The sequence below is a fragment of the Myotis myotis genome, unplaced genomic scaffold (assembly GCF_014108235.1).
Source record: "Myotis myotis isolate mMyoMyo1 unplaced genomic scaffold, mMyoMyo1.p scaffold_m19_p_13, whole genome shotgun sequence".
Classification (NCBI taxonomy): Eukaryota; Metazoa; Chordata; class Mammalia; order Chiroptera; family Vespertilionidae; genus Myotis; species Myotis myotis.
Genome location: NW_023416317.1, coordinates 52,650,499 through 52,668,452, shown reverse-complemented (window position 1 = coordinate 52,668,452; position 17,954 = coordinate 52,650,499). Strand labels below are relative to the sequence as shown.

The window sequence follows — 17,954 nt, the reverse complement described above, 5'->3', positions numbered from 1 at the left end:
CATGACCTCATGTGGCACCGTGACTACATGTGGCACCGTGACCACGTGAGGCACCAGGGCCACATGTGGCACCATGACCTCATGAGGCACCGTGACCACATGTGGCACTGTGACCACGTGTGGCTCCCATGTGGGAAATGACTGTGCAGCCAGGGCTTCTTTGCTCCCGCCTTCGGCTCTGCAGACATCTGTGCAGCTAAAAGCAGTCAATTCAACACTGCAGTCAGGCCAGCCCTTCCCCTAGCATCGCACAGACATTATGCTTTGGCTGTGATCGTGCTGGTGCTGAGAGGGATGCACTTCTATGACTGGTCTTCAGTCCAGCTCACCAGCAGTTTCTTGATGTCTGATGTGGCCTCTTCTCAAATTTCTGTTAGTCTCGTTGCCCTCAGTGAAGCAGGCCCTTCGACAACTCCCCTCCCTTTGTTCTTGTTCTTCAAGGTCATAGCCATGGCGACAATTTGTATTTAATTTCATGTCATGGGGATGTCAAGTACAGCGTTAGGGACACAGTCAATAATATTGTAATTACTATGTGTGGTACCAGGTGGGTACTAGACTTGTCAGGGGTGATCACTGCATAAGTTATTTATTAATAATACAGATCAAAGAGACTTAGAAATCGTTGCCTCTTCAATCCCAGTAAACCAATTCTAGAAATACGCCTTAAAGAAATCATGAGTTGGGTGGACAAATGCATATGGAGGAGGATGTTCACTTATGTGTTACTGATAAAAAATGAGAAGCAACTGAGGTTCCTTATAATAGACCAAATGGTTAGTGTTAGGTCGGAGAGAGCCCAGGATCGGATACATGCAGACATGACAAGATAATGGACTTCCCCTGGAATTTCTCACAGATCAAGGTGCCAGACACAGATACCAGCTTCTTCTCCCTGAATTCACATACCCCCACACAGATAAGAACTTCGTCCTGAATATTCCGCCCATTCCCTGCAGCAGAGAATTCCTCAGCTCATGTCCCCGCCCCTCACTCAACCGCAGTATAAAAAAAGAGCCCCCCTCCCTGTTGGCGTGAATCCACGTGCCCTGTCCTTGGGGTACGTGGGTCTCCCGGGGACGCAGAATAAACCTTTTCCTTTCCCTTCTTTTCTGATTCACTGGACTCTATTTCTTGCGCCGCCTCCTGAGCCACCTAACCTAACAGTTAGATATACATGATGGAACAGTAAGCAATACGGATTTTCAAGAATTTAAATGCCATGGGAAAATGGTCAAAATACACCGTTAAGTAAAAAAGCCTTATGTTCCCAAATATGTAACATGTTTGTTAGAGAGGAAAAAGCAATAAAAAAATCTCAAAAAAATGTAAGTTGTGGTTGCTAAATTAGTCATCTTTTTGTCTTTGTTTCCCAAGTTATCTACAATTACTGTGCTGTTATGACCAGAAGATACGCTATTTTTAAAACCTAACTCTTTTTTCCCCCCAATGCTACACAGTGTTGACTTAGTTTTCCATGCCCTGTTACACCCAGGAGTTGAATGTTTAAGTCAGGAAAATCCGAGCGCCCCCACCCACACAGGGACGGGCTGGGGCCCCCACGAAGCAGCCGTGTTTCTTCAAGACATGACCATGAGGGAATCTGCTCATGTCCCCTTCTCCTCGGAGAGGGTGCATCTTGACAAGGGATCCAGTAGAAATCTTTGAAACTCTGAAAAGTTCATTTAAAAAAACAACAACACTCCTTCCACCTGGTCTTGGGCCAGGCCTGCACTCTGAGCCGTGTGTGCTGGCTTTGGGGTGCCCTCTTAAAACCTAACTCTTTTAAAAACCATGTTCGTTAACAGGCCAAGCACCAAGGCTGAGATATGGGGTAGGCCCCAGAAATCCATAAAGTAGTACCAAGCACCCCGGTTTCTGACTCTGAAAATCAGAAACAGGCACGGACAGATGAATGGGTGAAGGTGTGTGTGTGTGTGTGTGTGTGTGTGTGTGTGTGTGTGTTTTGTGTGTGTGGTGTGTAATGGAATATTATTCAGCCATAAAAAATTATGCAGTCCCACCATTTCCAACAACATGGCTGGACCTTGAGGGCATTACACTAAGTCAGTGGTTGCGAGCCACACGTGGCTCTTTGGCTCCTTGAGTGTGGCCATGAAGTTTCAATCGCACTGTACGTGCGCGCCCGCATGTGGTATTTTGTGGAAGAGCCACACTCAAGGGGCCCGCAGTTTGCCGACCACTGCGCTAAGTGAAATAAGTCAGAGACAGAAAGACAAATACTGCTATGATCTCATTTATATTGGGGGGGGGGGGAATTAAAACCCAAATCCAAACTCATAGAAAAAGAAATAAGGCCCATGGTTATCAGAGGCAGAGGGCAGAGAGGGCGAATTGGAGGAAGGTGGTTCTAAGGTACAAACTTCTAGCCAAAGGCCTGGAGACCTTCCTGCATTGGCCCAACCCAGTGCAAAGTCCCTGGTTAGGAAAGAAAAGAAAGTCAATAGTCCAGGAGACAATTTCGCTTCCTCCGCCAGAAAACCTCAGCTGGAACTCAAACAAATCAAGTTCACAAAAGATTCCGGGTGCATACCAGGCACTCGATAAATACTTGGCTGATTCATTCCAGCAAAAGCAAACAACACCATGATGTCTCAAAACCCTTCTTTGCTTCATAACCTTCTCTTCTCCTTAGGAAAGAAACTGTCTGGGTGCCCTCAGAGGTGAGTGGCCAGCGGATCATACACACCTGAGACATAAATTTCTTTTCTTGATCAATGTTCCTCAAACAAAAGTTACATAGCACGGCCCATGGAAAGAGGAACCAGAAGGAGCCGCAGCCACCTATACATCAACACGGCGACCTTCATGTCTGCTGTCTGCTGAATGTTACGTGTCCGAAGATCTACAGCACAGTGTCAGGGGGGCGTGACCTGCAGACCACAGGAAGGTGGCAAAATTCACAGGGAAGAAGGAAACCTCCCCGTGAATGCCAGCTACATCAGGCCGAGCTCCCCTTGGAACAGTGACCTTGAATAAAAAATAAATTTTGGCCCTGACCAGTTTGGCTCAGTGGCTAGAGTGTCGGCCTGTGGACTGAAGAGTCCCAGGTTCGAGTCCGGTCAAGGGCATGTACCTTGGTTGCGGGCACATCCCCAGTAGGGGGTGTGCAGGAGGCAGCTGATCGATGTTTCCCTCTCATGGATGTTTCTAACTCTCTATCCCCCTCCCTTCCTCTCTGTAAAAAATCAATAAAATATATTTTTAAAAAATAAATAAATAAAGAATTTTTGGCCCGGCCTGTGTCGCTCAGTGGTTGAGCGTTGACCTACGAACCAAGAGGTCACGGGTTTGATTCCCGGCCAGGGCACATGCCCTCGATCGCCTGCAGGGGCCGATTGATGTTTCTCTCTGTCTCTCTCCCTCCCTCTATCTCAAAAATCAATAAAAACATACTTAACAAATAAATGTTGACTACGTTGGATATATATTTCATAAATTAAGAAGCTACTGACATATTCAGAAACTGAGGGTGTTTTTTTTTCCAATTTTTCCAAATGAGCTCTATGCTTAAACTAGAATTTTTTCTCCTTTAGCTGCTTTGAGAGTGGTTAAGATACGGAGTCAAACCGGTCAGCCTAGGTGTGATGCTCAGCACCCACCTTGCTGTGTGACTGAGCAGGAGCCCCAGTGTCCCCATATGTCGCATGGGGACAGCGAGACTATTAACATCCAGGTCGCCGTGAGGGTAACACGAGCGGCACGTACAGCATTAAAAACCGCGCCCAGCCCAAGTAAGATTAAACATTGACTGTTTTTACTTCCTGTTGGCCCATCTCGCCCTAACCGCCCCATCTCTATGGGCACACGGTGCTGTGGGTCATGGTTCACCTTCTGTGTGTCTCAGACTCATCAGGAGCCAAAAAATCCTCCTGACTGTGGAAGTGTTGAAATTTTTCTAAAAAGGCCACTCTACCATGTGGTCAGGTGGACACCCGAAGCTTCTTGCCTCTCTCTTCTCCAGGTGAGGGCCAGATTTCAAAGGCAAAGCGTCGTTTCTCCTCTCTAGGGGAGGACAGGTAGGGAAGGGAGTTGAGTTTTCTCCCTGCTCTGATCTGTGTAGAAACAGCACAGGTGACTCGTTCATCAGTGGTCCGGACCTGGGGAAGCTACCGGAGCCCCCTCATCCCCACTCACACCCACCGCACAGAACCCCTGCCCCAATCAGTGCAGAAACATTTAAATTGAAGGAAGGGTGCTGCTATCTTCTCACACACCCCACCAATGATTTAACACACCTATGAGTCACAGGGCTGTGGGCCACGGCATCTCCTGGGTGACACACGTGTAAATAAACAAACCCCAGCCGCCACAGACAGAGCATGGCTAGCCTGTGCCTTCCAGTGACCCTCGGCCAGGTTGGCAGGGCTCCCAGGCCACTCCTCAGGAGAAAGGTGTGCAGATGAAATGCCGAGGACCGCAAGGAAACCAGCTGCGCTGTGGACAGGCACTGAGGCCGGAAGAAAGCCTGTGAATGCAATGCTTCCCTGTCAGCCCAAGAAATACCAACATCTAACAACAGATATACTGTCGAAGCAATGAGGAGCAAGGTGACGGTTCAATGTATCAGCTTCTCCTGTAGCATGACGTGAAAATACCCGTGATTTCTATCGGCGGCAAAGTCACGGATTCTGCTCATACCCTGGTGCCGTTTTCTATGTTCATAATGAAAGGAAACACTGCCTTTCAACTAGAAGCTAATGGGACTAAAGATGTACCTTTTCCCTTTACAAGTTGGCAGAACCCCTCCTCTGTCTCTCCAGATCCTCTGAGGGTCCCAGAGCTTGCTTCGAAAGCCTCACTCTCGGGAGCGCTGTGGTTAAGGGAACACCTGATCACTCATGTCATCGGCATCTAGAATATCCCTCCTTTGCTCTAAGCACGGGCACCACAGAGGAGAATGCAGGATGAAGGTGAGGCTTGGGTGTAACCATACTCCAAGAACTTTCAGAGTCTCTGCCCAATGCTTATCCTGGTTCCTCCGGTTTTACCAGAATCTGTGTTGTCCCACTTCCAAATCTATTAAGATTTCTTTTATTGTTCTCTCTTAAAGATAGATAACTAAAAGCAAAGCCAACCAACCGAAAATAAGCCGCAGGGTCTGGTCAAGTCTGCTGCTCATGGATTTTAGAAGCTGCGTGGATAGACACCGCCAGTCCCCTACGCTTGCACCCCCCCCCCCCCCCCCCAGAATAAAACCAGCCCCGCCCAAATGGTCGACACTTTACAGGATGACATCAGGCCATTCGGGGGAAAGTTCTCCGGAAACAGTGAGATAGCGCGCACGACGGTGCTCCAATGACACCATGAACCCGATGGCCGATCAGCACGTGTGAGGAGGGACTCGGGAGCCTCCTGAGGCAGACACAGCCATGAGGCTCCGGCAGAATCTCACGGTAGAGAAAGTAACACGCAGAAATCTCCAGAAAAACAATCCTGCTGTGAATTCTCCTGTGAGGCAGTCGGAAGGAACCAAACCCGGAGCCTACCGCGGAGGCTGCTCTCGTCCCCCAGGTCCCTGTCAGCACAAACACTGGGAGTAACTCGCAAAGAGACGCCGGCATCTACGAGACACACCAGAAGGCCCACCGCGCCAACCTGAACCTGAGCACAAGCCCAGCGCGCTTCCCGGCTGCCTTGCTGTGGACGGGTCTCTTTTTATTCCCGTTGAAACTGACGATCCGCGGTGCCCACAGACAGACCGGGGGGCGTGTGCTGATATGAAAACACAGGGCAGCTTAAGCACAACTCCTGTCCTATTAGCCTCTGACAGAGAGAATGTGAAAACGGCCCGGGAGACACTAATGGAGAAACTGGTCGTTCTGACTTGATGATAAATGATTTCGCGGATTCACGAAAACGGAAGCCCCGTCCATGGAGAAAACGACAGGAGACTTTACAGGTGCCGGGTAAGCCTGTTCTGAACCAAGTCATCTCCAAGTAGACGCAGGATCGCCGTGCTCCTTCTTTAAGGTGACACAATGACACACGGGTCGGTAATGATGTCACTTTGAAAGGAGACTGGTCTGTGCTAGCAATGTCAGAGGGCTGCCGCGACTCTCTCCAGAGTGACATGTTTCTACAAAGGCACCTCGTGAATGAACGTCGGAAAGAGCACTGGTAGGCGTTTCTAAATCATTACGTTTTCTTCAAGCCTGCAAAGTCAGGCTCCACGCCCTTGTTATCACAAACACACTGAAAACCCACCTAGTGTACTGCCCACCCTCCCAGGCGGGGCTCTGGGGGCCCCGCAGGCCTGGCTCGCTGCCCCAGGGCCATTGTGGGTCTCTCCTGAAGGACTAGCTTTTGACACAGAAACCATCAGCCTTGGTCTTGCTATGTCATATAAGTACTCAGTGGCCAGGATGTTCCCCATATCTTGGGTTTAAATGCTGACACACTCCTTCCCAGTAAGAACTCACGGGGTACTTTTGGTTTGGAGGGATAAGGGAGCATTTTCAAATTCTTCTGTACAGTTAAGAGAAAGTCAGTTCAAATGGAAATTTGGCCCTGGCCGGTTTGGCTCAGTGGATAGAGCATGGGCCCACAGACTGAAGGGTCCTGGGTTTGATTCAGGTCAAGGGCACGTACCTTGGTCACACTCATTCCCCAACCCAGGTCAGGGTACATGCGGAAGGCAACCAGTTGATGTGTCTCTCTCACATCCATGTTTTTCTCTCTCTGTCTCTCCCCCACCCTACCAGTCTCTCTAAAAATCAATGGAAAAATATCCTTGGGTGAGGATTAACTAAAAAAAAAAAAAAAAAAAAAAAGGAAATTGGTACTTGTTCCCCACGACTAAAATTTCTCATCAGAACACTCAAACCCCAGGCCTTTTAAGGGACTAAACCTCACAGCCATGCTTCCTGAGCACCTTTCCTTGCCGGCCGGCACGGGCCTTGTAACCAGGACGACCTCGGGTGAGGCTGGCTAAGAAGAACTGGTCGCCACGGTGCCCCGCGAGCGGACGGACTTACGGAAGTACTTCAGCGTCTCCTCGATTTGCTCGGTGGTGAGGTCAATGTTGGCATCTGGTGAGAGGAGGGGGGTGTGGAGCCAGTCGTCGTGGTCATAGCCGTAGATGGTGTCAGCTCTCAGCTTGTAATGGGGCAGCTGCTCCTCCAGCAGGCTGATGATCTCGACTTCCGGAAGGTCGGTGCTGTTGCACACGTCTGGAGGGAAGACGGAGAAATGAGCCCAGACCCGGTGATGTCCTCGCTGCTGCTACTTAACTAAGCTTGTGGCTGAGAGCAGGTGTCTCTGGCTGTTTCCCCCCAGCACGGAGGGGCCAGACAAGGGTCTTTATCAACAATCAATTCCACTCTCACCATTAGAATTATGCACCCTTAGTGCCAAGCACTGCCTGCAACAGTTCCTGCCCCTTAGCTGCCCACTTCCTGCAAAGAAAAGGCAAAATCCTGTGCCTTCAGCGTCTGGCCCAAGTCTTTCTTTCCAAGCCTTCCTCTGGCCACTCTCTCTCCATCACTCCTAGCTTAAGCCAAACCAGTTATAATTTCACCAAGATGCCTACCTTCTATCTGCCGCTCTCTTACCATTCAAGCTGTCCCTTCCACATAGGGTCTTGCTTTCATTTCATTCATTCATTCATCTGTTCACTCACCTACATTTCCTTCCATGCATCCATCCAAACATGTCCTGGGTACGAGACACAGGAGACACAATGGTACATGCAACAGCCATGGGCCTGGCCTTGCAAAGCTTGGGTGCTCACGGCCTTCCCACCAGAAGAGCACCAGGTGGCTCTCCATCAAGGCACAGCTCGAATGCCACCTCTCCTCCGACACACCGGTGCTCTGAGCACTCGGGGCAGAATCCATCTGTCTTCCCGCTTCTGTACAATCAGCCCTCCACAGCCACAGGTTCTGCATCGCGGATTCGCCAACCACAATGGAAACTATTTGGGGAGGGGGTAGTTACACCATTGCTGATGTGTACTCTGTGGTTAGGCCTACAAAGGTTGCATCTGTACCGAACAGGCATGGACTTTTCCCCCTTGTCATTATTCCCTAAACAGCAGAGCATAACAAACATCTCATGGCATTTATACTGTATTAGGTATTATACGTCATCTAGGGATGATTTAAAGTATAAGGGAGGATGTGCGTAGGTCATCTGCAAGTACTACGCCATTTCCTGTAAGGGACGTGAGCATCTCTGGGCTTTGGTATTTGAGGGGGTTCTGGAATCAATCTCCCACGGCTACCAAGGGACCACTGCATTCACAGCGTTTTGTCAGAATGTCCATCACTGCACTTAGGAGGTTCTGCCTCCTTCTAGGGATTTTAGTATCTGACTCATCTCCCTGTGAGATGGCAAACATCTCACGTTCATCGCACCACCATCACACTCAGCGTCTCACATCATCACACTCCATACAGGGTTGTCCTCAATCCACCCCACTTTCCTGGCCCAGCCTGCGCTCAGTGGCTGAGGTACTGCCTGTGACAGTGGTTCAATCCATACAAAGCATACGAATGCAGGCCTTTAAATAAATCATAAATGGGGCAAGAACCTCCAGATGTTCCCAGAACCAGCCCTACACGACTTCCTACCCCCAGGAGGAATGAATTAAATAAATGCTAATGGGTAGCTATCAAGTGATTCTGGCATCAATCACTGTGTCGGCCCATTTCACAGGAAGTATTTGGGAGCCATGACGGTAAATGACTCATGTGCGCAGCGGTGGTTCTGTCAACCCATAAAAATGAAGGCGCCCGCGGTGCACGCAGCTGGACCAGAGAGAAGAGCTAACTGGGCTAGAAACGAGCCTTCAGTGAGAAAAACTACTCACAAGAGAAGAATACAACGGAGTCAATTCTTAAGAAGGTGGTTGCGCCAAGTTCCTGCCTTGAAGCAGAAAACAAAGGTGGTGGATCCGGGTGGAGACCAGGTCAGTCTCCCTTTCCTCTTGAACTTGTATGAGAGGATGGGAAAAACAAAAACAAATACACAAACAAAAACACTCTCGAGAGAAATAAAACCCAACAGCAGGGGAAAATAAAGAGGGGGTGCTGACAAGAGGTCAAAATTATGGGGAATTGCTAAAAGATGGACGTTGGCATCAAACTAAAGGAGAAAGGACCAGCTCTAAGGAAACGCACGGAGGAAATGACACGCAAAGGCTGGGTAAGTCCTGGGAGCTCCAGGCCAGGGGAGCCCAGAGAGGGAGCAGGAAGGGCCTGGGCGCCACAGCAGCACAGCAGGGAGGCCCAGTCCCTGTGCTCCTCTCCTGGCTCGAACCCAGGCAACGAAGGCAGTAGGGCAGTGACCACAGGGCCGCTCACACTCACTTGACTCTGGAGACACCTGTGCCCAGAAGAACAGCTATCCAAAGGCTTCCCCAAGTCCCCATCTCTTTCCTGTTCAATAAGACAGCCGCACAGCTGGCCGGTGTGGGTCAGTGGTTGAGCATCAACCTATGAACCAGGAGGTCGTGGTTCGATTCCCGGTAAAGGCGCATGCCGGGATTGAGGGCTCGATCCTCAGTAGGGGGGGTGCAGGAGGCAGCCGATCAATGATTCTCTCTCATCATTGGTGTTTCTATCTCTCTCTCCCCCTCTCCCTTCCTCTCTCTCTCAAATAAAAATCAATAAAGACATATTAAATTAAAAAAAAAAAGACAGCCACAGAGCAGGCAAAAAATATATGGGATCACAGGTGGAGAGACCAATGGTCTCCCTTTGGCTCCTGCCCCACCATCCCCGCCCCACGACCATCTCACTCAATTCACATGCAACGCTTCACTGCAGAACACTCAGCCAAGGAAGCCCGTGGTTTGTCAAGAGCCCAGGAGAAGGGCTTGACGTAGAGAGTGAAGACATTCAGAGGTTTAGTTGGAGCTTCCGGGAAGCTCTTCACCCCTGGAAGGAAGACAACAGCTGGACGCTTGGGATCCTCTGCCTCCCGTGGGAAATGTCACAGCGGGCACACCCGGCACCTGGCCAACTCTGCCCCTGGGCGAGGTTCACGTCCTCCCCCGGCCCCAGCCAACAGCCCCACCTCAAGACAGAAGGTATCTCCTACTTCTCATCTCCCACTAACGTCAAGCACCATCTGCAAGGTTCCAGATGGACCCGTAGTTAAGTTTCTTCCTCTCACAATCCTGGGAAAGCTCCCAGGAAGCTCATCTCGGGGCGAGGCCTCGGGGCTAGACGGCGGCTGCCAGCTGATGGAGGGGACTCGGGGGCACGGGAGGCTGATGCCCAACTGGCGGCACCTCTGAATAAACACGGACCTGCTCCCCGGCAGGCAGTGCCAGCCCGTCCTAGAACGGGGAGCGGGCCCACTCATTCCTGCACGACGCACCCACAGACCAGACTGGAACCTTCTGCTGTCACTGCAACTTGCTGGTGGGGAAGGCAATGGTGTCCAAAATAAATAAATAAATAAAATCCCTTCTAAGAATAACGTGTCACTTGTGAGCACGCTGGCAGCTGCTCAAACGCCGAGACTTGACCTTCCCTTCCATGTCTCCAGGGCTGAAGGTCAACCTATTTACAGTGTGGGTCCCCGTGCCCATGGGATATCGCTTTCCTGAAAGCATGTAATGACCAGTGAGATAAAGTGTCAAAAGGTGAGGCTGTGCCAAAATGCCTTAAAAAAACCCTGAATAGCCCTGACCGGTTTGGCTCAGTGGATAGAGCGTCAGCCTGCGGATTAAAGGGTCACAGGTTCGATTCCGGTCAAGGGCATGTACCTTGGTTGCAGGTACATCCCTAGTAGGGGGTGTGCAGGAGGCAGCTGATCGATGCTTCTCTCTCATCGATGTTTCTAACTCTCTACCCCCCTCCCTTCCTCTCTATAAAAAAAAAAATCAATAATATATATATGTATATATTTTTTAAAAAACCCTGAATATTTTATTTTTCTATAACGTGACCAGCCACATAAACACCATCAAGTTTGCAGCTGCCTGGAAGGTCCAGAGAACTAGGGCATAGGAGAGGGTTATAGAGACCCTCTTGGAGCTGCCCTTGGCCTTGGCCACAGGACCAACACCAGGACGTCCTGCAGAGGGGACGCCACAATTGGCTCATGGAGAAGACACATCCGAAGCCTGAGGTTGGGTAAACATGGGATGAAAGCCTTCCAGAATCCTGCTTTCCCCATCAAACACAGGGCCAGGGGCCTACAGAGTGTTTCCCTCCCTCCCTGCAGCTTGAGACACAGGTGTCTGTGCTGCTCCATAGATGAGGAAGCTGGGATTCATAGGCACTGTGGAGGACCTTGCTGGTCAAGATCACATAGCTGAACAGGGGACAGGTCCTGTATGAGAACCCTCAGCTGTCAGACGAAAAGCTGTGTCCTCTCCTCTGCCACCCGCTGCCCATCTCCTGGGCGGGCCGACCCGAAATGCCGGGGGATCCCCAGGGTATTCTGAGCTGGACGTTTCTCTGCTAGACATGCGAGTTCCATGGATACGGTAAGGATGTTCAGTTACACACACGGACGACGGAGGGGGTGTCGTGACAATTTCCCTTCCAGAGCCAAGAACTGAGGTGCCGTGTCTGCAGGACCACGAAGGATGGGGCCTGAGCAGCACAGCCCCACTCCCCCCCAATCCCCCCTCCCCCCCCCTCCCGCCGACCCCCGTCCCCGCCGGGAGCTTCCTCAAGTCCCAGGTGGAAGGACCAACCTGGAGGAAAGGAGCCCTCCTCTGTGCCCTTCCTCTCTGTAAAAAATCAATAAAATATATTTTTTAAAAAGAGAGAGAGAGAGCCATGCTAAGAGGAAAACTTAGTGAGAGAAAACTGGCAAAATCAGAGGAAGACAGAGAACAGAAGGGCTCAGGAAAGAAGGAGACAGGAAAGTCAGGGAGGAGACAGGAAAGTCAGGGAGGAGACAGTGTGAGGCCAGGCAGCACCACACTGCCGCCTGCTGGCAGGTGCCAGGCCTGTGTGTAGCAAGAGCACTGCTCCAAGACTTGGGAGAATGGGACCCAACTTCACCCTGTCACCCCAGCAAGCCACATCTTGATCTGCCTGGGACTCAGTTTCCTCATCGTAGAACAAAAGGTCAGGTTGCAGGAAAGCTCTCTTTCTACCCCAAATGTCTGTGAGCGGCTAGACCAGGGCTGTGTCTGGGGGCAGCCGCCACTCGGGACGCCTGCTCCACCGAGAAGCCCCGTGGCCCTAGGTGGGTGCCTTTTCCCGAGAGGCCAGGGGTCTGTATTCTTACACGAGATTCTCTGGTTTTTAAATGTTGGACACGAGTTCTGGACTTTGTAAACATCTGAGGCCCGAAGTAAACAGGCGGGGCTCCAGTGTGCATGCTGGGATCTCCCCCATCTTGGGGTCTCACTCTGGGCCTCAGGAGAATGTTCTAGACCCCGTTACAGGTGACAGTCAAAGGACAACACAAGAAACCTTAACTCATCGAAACTGGCCATATTCCCAAAGCCCACCGTCTCCTCTTTCTTCCTCCCCATCCCAACCCAATCCCATTTCTTTACTTGGCAGTGACCACGAACCCAAGGGTTTAAAGACAAGATCTCACAAGACAAGACCCTTCTCCTACTCGGCCACACACCAACCACCCTGTACAGACCTGGAAGCAATTCCTTTTTTATTAAATTATTAAGATGAAAGGGCACAAAGACTCACGCAGAGACCACGCTGGTGCTGGGAACACACGTGATACTTTGTGTTTTTGTGTTGTTGTTGTTGTTTAATCCTCACCAAGGATATGTTTTTATTGATTTCAGAGGGAGCAGGAGAGAGAGAGAGAGAGAGAGAGAGAGAGAGAGAGAGAGAGAGAGAAGGAGGGAGAGAGAGAGAAACATAGATCAGTTGCCTCCTGCAAGCTCCCCGACTGGGACTGAACCCGCAACCTTTTGGTGTACGGGACGACACTCCAACCAGCTGAGCCACCTGGCCAGGGCCACGAGTGATCTATAATAATAAAAGCGTAATATGCTAATTAGACCGGACAGCCGAACGACCTTCTGGGCGTCCTTCCAGATGTCCTTCCGGACAAAGCCACAGCTGGGAGGGCCGAGCCCCTTGCACACATTTCGTGCATCGGGCCTCTAGTCCTTTGTAACTGTTGTCCGACAGGGGTCCTTCTGGAAAATTCCTCCCTACCGTAAAGTCCCATGTTTAGAGTCTTACCTAAGCATCTCCAGGGAACTCTGTGTAAATGCTCTCTCCCCTAGAAGAGCTGTGGTTTCACAATCCACAAAGGGACCATTAGAGCTAAGAATTCTGGCCCAACCACCTCATCTGATGGAAGAGGACACTGCTCTCGGGGAGGCTGGGAGGCGGCCACAGGTCCCGGAGCAGCCAGCAGCAGACCCAGGACCGGTGCGCGGCCCGCTGCTCAGCCCACCGCTCAGCCCGCCACTGAGGGGCCTCGGGAAGCAGCAGGGCCACCCGACACGGGTTCCTCGCTGCTCAGCCCGCACCTGCCCGGTACCCAGTCAGCGCTCAACAAACACTCGCTAAACGACGCAAAGCACTGGGATCCGTTCCTGCGTTTCATCATCTCTCGAACCGGCCAGCAGAGCAGGGTGAGGACTGGGGACACATTTCACAAAGGAGGAAACCAAGGCCCCGAAGATTACCTGAGGCTGGGCCGGACCCCACACCTGCCGCATCCTCTCAACCCTAACTTGCAGACTCACTCCCACCATCCCTGGCCCCCTTGGGGGACCCCGTAGGGAAGGGACCTGCCAGGAGGCATTTCTCCGCCCTCCGTTAATCTGTAGGGATTTCAGCAGAACTGAGGACCCTCCGGGGCTGGGATTGGGGCTGGGTGACGGTGACATCGGGCGTCGCAGTGGAAACCCGGCTTCTCCACTCTTTCAATGGCTCCTGCGGCTCCACCTGACCCCTGACCCAGGTCTATGCGGCGGGACCGGAACCGGCTTTCCTATTCGGCCTCTGAGGGCACTTGCACACTGACACGAGAGTTGCCAGTTTGCCCTTTGAGGTTTTAATGAACTAAATTGGCTTAATTTTTAAAAATCAGTAAGTAAAGCACATGGCTCAACATTAAACAGTTCGAAAGGGTGAGGTGGTCTCCCGGCCAGCGGCCCCCCCACACCCGCCCTCTCCCGACTTCCACACAAGGCTTCTCGGACTCCCCACAGAGCCCACAGCCCAGCCAGTCCTCTTCCACCCCTTACAGAAGGGGAAACTGAGGCCTGAGCGGTCAGGGACGTGGGCGCGGCCATGCGGCTAAACAGCGGCAGGAACAGACCTAGGGCCCCTGACTCTCCTGTCCCGCGTCCACCCTCTGATCCTCGGTGCCACCTCCCAGCTCACATCCCAGCCCCGAGGGGCCAGGCACAGTCACTTGCTGTGAGCAGCAAAGGGGTGGGGGTGCCCCCAGGAGAGGGGAGGCCAAGCAGAGAAACCTGCAGGGCGCGAACAGGGAAGCAAAGGCCCACTGTGCCCCCGAGGCGGACACAGAGGCCGACACGGGGTGCTCTCTGGGACCTGGGATCGCGGTGGCCTTACCTGCCACCAGAAGCGACTCTTTCTAAGAAAACGGATCAACAATGACACCGGCTCGATGCCACGAGGCTGGGTGTCAGGTTCTGGGCGATCGCCTCATCGCACGTGACACCAGCTCCAAGGATACTCACCCCGAAAGGAGCGGACAGGAGCCCGGAGCCACTCCGCCGGCGGCCCCTTCCCGACAGGGTCTCGGCGAGAGGCTAAAGTGCAAGCTTATGCAACGGGGCGAGGCCGCGTCCGTCCGCTGGGCAGGCCAGTGTGTTGTGCAACGAGGGGCGAGGAGAGGCGGGGCCGCGCCAGGAGGAGGGCCCTGCCAGGGAGGCCCCCACCGGTCAACCCCAGGTTCAGCGGCTTTCGGAAATGGTGGCTCCCGGGGGCTTGTGTGGGAATCTCCGATGCTCCCATCCAGGTCAGATGGACCTTAAGCGTAAGACATGCAGCTGGAACTGCACCGACACCTCTTTCCTGTCCGTGTGTCTAAATCCAGAGTTGACCTCTAGAGCAGCGGTTCTCCACCTTCCTAATGCCGCGACCCTTTAATACGGTTCCTCATGTTGTGGTGACCCCCAATTTCATTGTTACAAATTGAACATCATTAAAGCATTGTGATCAATCACAAAAACAATATGTAATTATATATGTGTTTTCCGATGGTCTTTGGCGACCCCTTTGGTCTTTGGTGAAAGGGTCGTTTGACCCCCAAAGGGGCAGGACCCACAGGTTGAGAACCGCTACTCTAAGGCCTCAGCAGCTGCCTGGCCGGGTTCAGGACACACATCCATCCTTCGATCTGTTCTCTTCTCCCCAAAGTTAGTCCTTACTGGGGGACAATGGAAGGCAGTTAGCATCAAAGGGTAAACTTCGAGACAAAGAGTTAAGTGCCCAATCAGGAGAACTTAATTGTATTAATAGAACAAAATTTTGTGCAACCATAGTACCTACTGTGCCGCCACCATTCAATGCAGTCAGCTGTCTTATTGTTAATCGAAATGATTTCCTGAACAGGAAATTCTGCTTATATGTGAACAATGGTTACTTTTTCAAAACATCCAGTGAGATCATCTGGATATTAAAAGGCTTCAAACTCATCCTCCCCAGATGACTACAGAGAGATGACAATAAACAGTTAAACAACAGGGACGAGGAAAACCTGACAGGGAAACGGTTCCGTGTTACTTGAGCCAGGTTTCAAAGCCACACAGACTTAAATTCAAAACGTGGAAAGTTACAGAGGACAACCTCCTACAAAGAATACAACTGAGCCCTAGCGGATTGGCTCAGTGGACCGAGTGCCCATCGGCCTGTGGACTGAAGGGTCCCAAGCTCATTTCTGGTCAAGGGCACGTACCTCGGTTGCAGGCTCAAACCTGGCCCTGGTCCGGCGAGTGTGGGAGGCAACCAAATGATGTGTGTCTCTCACATGGATGTTTCTCTCTCTGTGTCTCTCCCTTTGCCTTCCACTCTCTCTAAAAATCAATGGAAAAATATCCTGGAGTGAGGACTAACAAAAACAAACAAACAAAGAATACAAATGAAAAGCATAAAGCCATAATATAGGGGACGTGTTGGAGTTAGCAGGTGACGCAGTTACAATATACAAGCAATGTGAGTGTCTTGTAGGTGTGCGCCTGAATAGCACAGCCGTCACTCGAGGAGGTCCCTCGGTCAGTTTGCAAGGCACGGCTGAGCCTTGAGTTAAGAAAACAAGGGCAGCCCTAATCGTTTGGCTCAGTGGACAGAGCATCGGCCTGCGGACTCAAGGGTCCCAGGTTCGATTCCAGTCAAGGGCATGTACCTTGGTCGCAGGCACATCCCCAGTAGGAGATGTGCAGGAGGCAGCTGATCAATGTTTCTCTCTCATCGATGTTTCTAGCTCTCTATTCCTCTCCCTTCCTCTCTGTAAAAAAAAAATCAATAAAATATATTTTAAAAAAGAAAACAAGGATAGCAGAAACCAAGAGCTGACGTTTTGAAAACGTATTCAAAATGCAGCCACACTGGGGGACCTGAAGCAGATGGGCGGGGGGAAGAGACAGCTAAAGAATCTAGCGTTTCTTTTTGGGATGATGAACATGTTCCAAAATTGACTGTGGTGATGACTGTACAACCCTAGGAACATACTAAAAACCATCGAGTGATAAACTTTATGGGGAGAATTCTACGGTGTGTGAATTACATCTCCAGGAAGCAGGCGCATGCACGCACGCACGCAACCAGAGGAATGGAAGGCAGGGTCCCGGAGCGCACCCACTTCACTGAATACCAGGGCCACTCCTCCAAAAACAGAAACACTGCTCATGGAAGGCAAACTGCCTCCCACAGCAACTGCTCGGAGAGCCCACGGAGCTCGTAATGCCTTTTGCGGGCATTTCTACTGAAAATGGGTTAAGCGAAATGAGATTTCATGCTCAGGAACAATAGCGTTGGCTGTGGAGGGAATTCAATGCTATAGAGTGGCGGTTCTCAAACTGTGGGTCGCGACCCCTTTGGGGGTCGAACGACCCTTTCACAGGGGTCGCCTAAGACCATGGGAAAACACATATATAATTACATGTTGTTTTTGTGATGAATCACTAGGCTTTAATCATGTTCAATTTGTAACAATGAAAATACATCCTGCCTATCAGATGTTTACATGACGATTCATAACAGTAGCAAAATTACAGTTATGAAGCAGCAACGAAAATAACTTGATGGTTGGGGGTCACCACAGCATGAGGAACTGTATTAAAGGGCCGCGGCATTAGGAAGGTTGAGAACCGCTGCTACAGAGCCACCATTTACAGCTTAACAGTGCGGAGTGGGTGGGGCGCTATTGGACTCACCCACCATCCTTTGAGGTCCTTTGTCTTGGGGTTTTTTTTTGGCTTCCCAACCACAAAGGGCTATTTCTCTCCTATTGTTAAGCTGATGACCCCATACAGGTCAAGCGGAGAAGGTCTCGGCCAGGAGTCCACACACCATGGCCCACCGTGACCCCAGCCCCTGCCTGTTTTTAGAAATGAAATGTCCCTGGAACACAGTTACACCTGCCCTGAAAGGTGCTGCCTACGGCTGCTTTCCGCTACAACAGCAGAGATGAATGGCTGTGACCAAGATCACGGGACCCACAGACTTACTAGTAAAATAATGACACTCTGGCCCTTCACGGAAAAGTCTGCCAACCCCTGCTCCAGGCCACAGGAGCCCACGCCCCTCCTCCCCTCCCAACGCCCACCGCAGTCCTCTGGCCCAGCAGAGCTAAGAATCAGCAAAGGGCCTGGAGGTCGCTGGCGCCATGGGACTTCCCTCAAGACCGCCTGTGCACCTCCGCCATTCAAGGCGGCTCCGTAGTTACCCGAGGATCTTCTAAAGTCCAGCTGTTCACGTTGCTCACAACCCTTCCTTCCTTCACTCCCAGCCTTGCTATGGTTCGCCGAGAATGGAATACCATTTCGCAGCTCTGTGACTGTG

At 51.4% G+C, this 17,954-nt stretch overlaps 1 protein-coding gene across 8 annotated transcripts in view; it reads right to left on the bottom strand.

Annotated features, from left to right (window-relative positions):
- TRAK1 (trafficking kinesin protein 1) overlaps positions 1 to 17,954 on the bottom strand; it is a 93,846-nt gene that overhangs the window by 62,706 nt on the left and 13,186 nt on the right. For 6 of the 8 annotated variants that reach the window (XM_036333265.1, XM_036333259.1, XM_036333261.1 and 3 more), the window contains exon 2: positions 6,999 to 7,193. The exons of 1 other annotated variant lie outside the window; for it this stretch is intronic. Coding sequence is in view for 5 of the 7 variants with exons in the window: in XM_036333259.1 (XP_036189152.1) it covers positions 6,999 to 7,193 (195 nt within the window). In the remaining 2 variants the exon portion in view is untranslated. Of the gene's footprint in view, positions 1 to 6,998; positions 7,194 to 14,629; positions 14,721 to 17,954 lie in introns of those variants that run through there. One more of the 8 variants, XM_036333263.1, reaches the window with a different exon arrangement.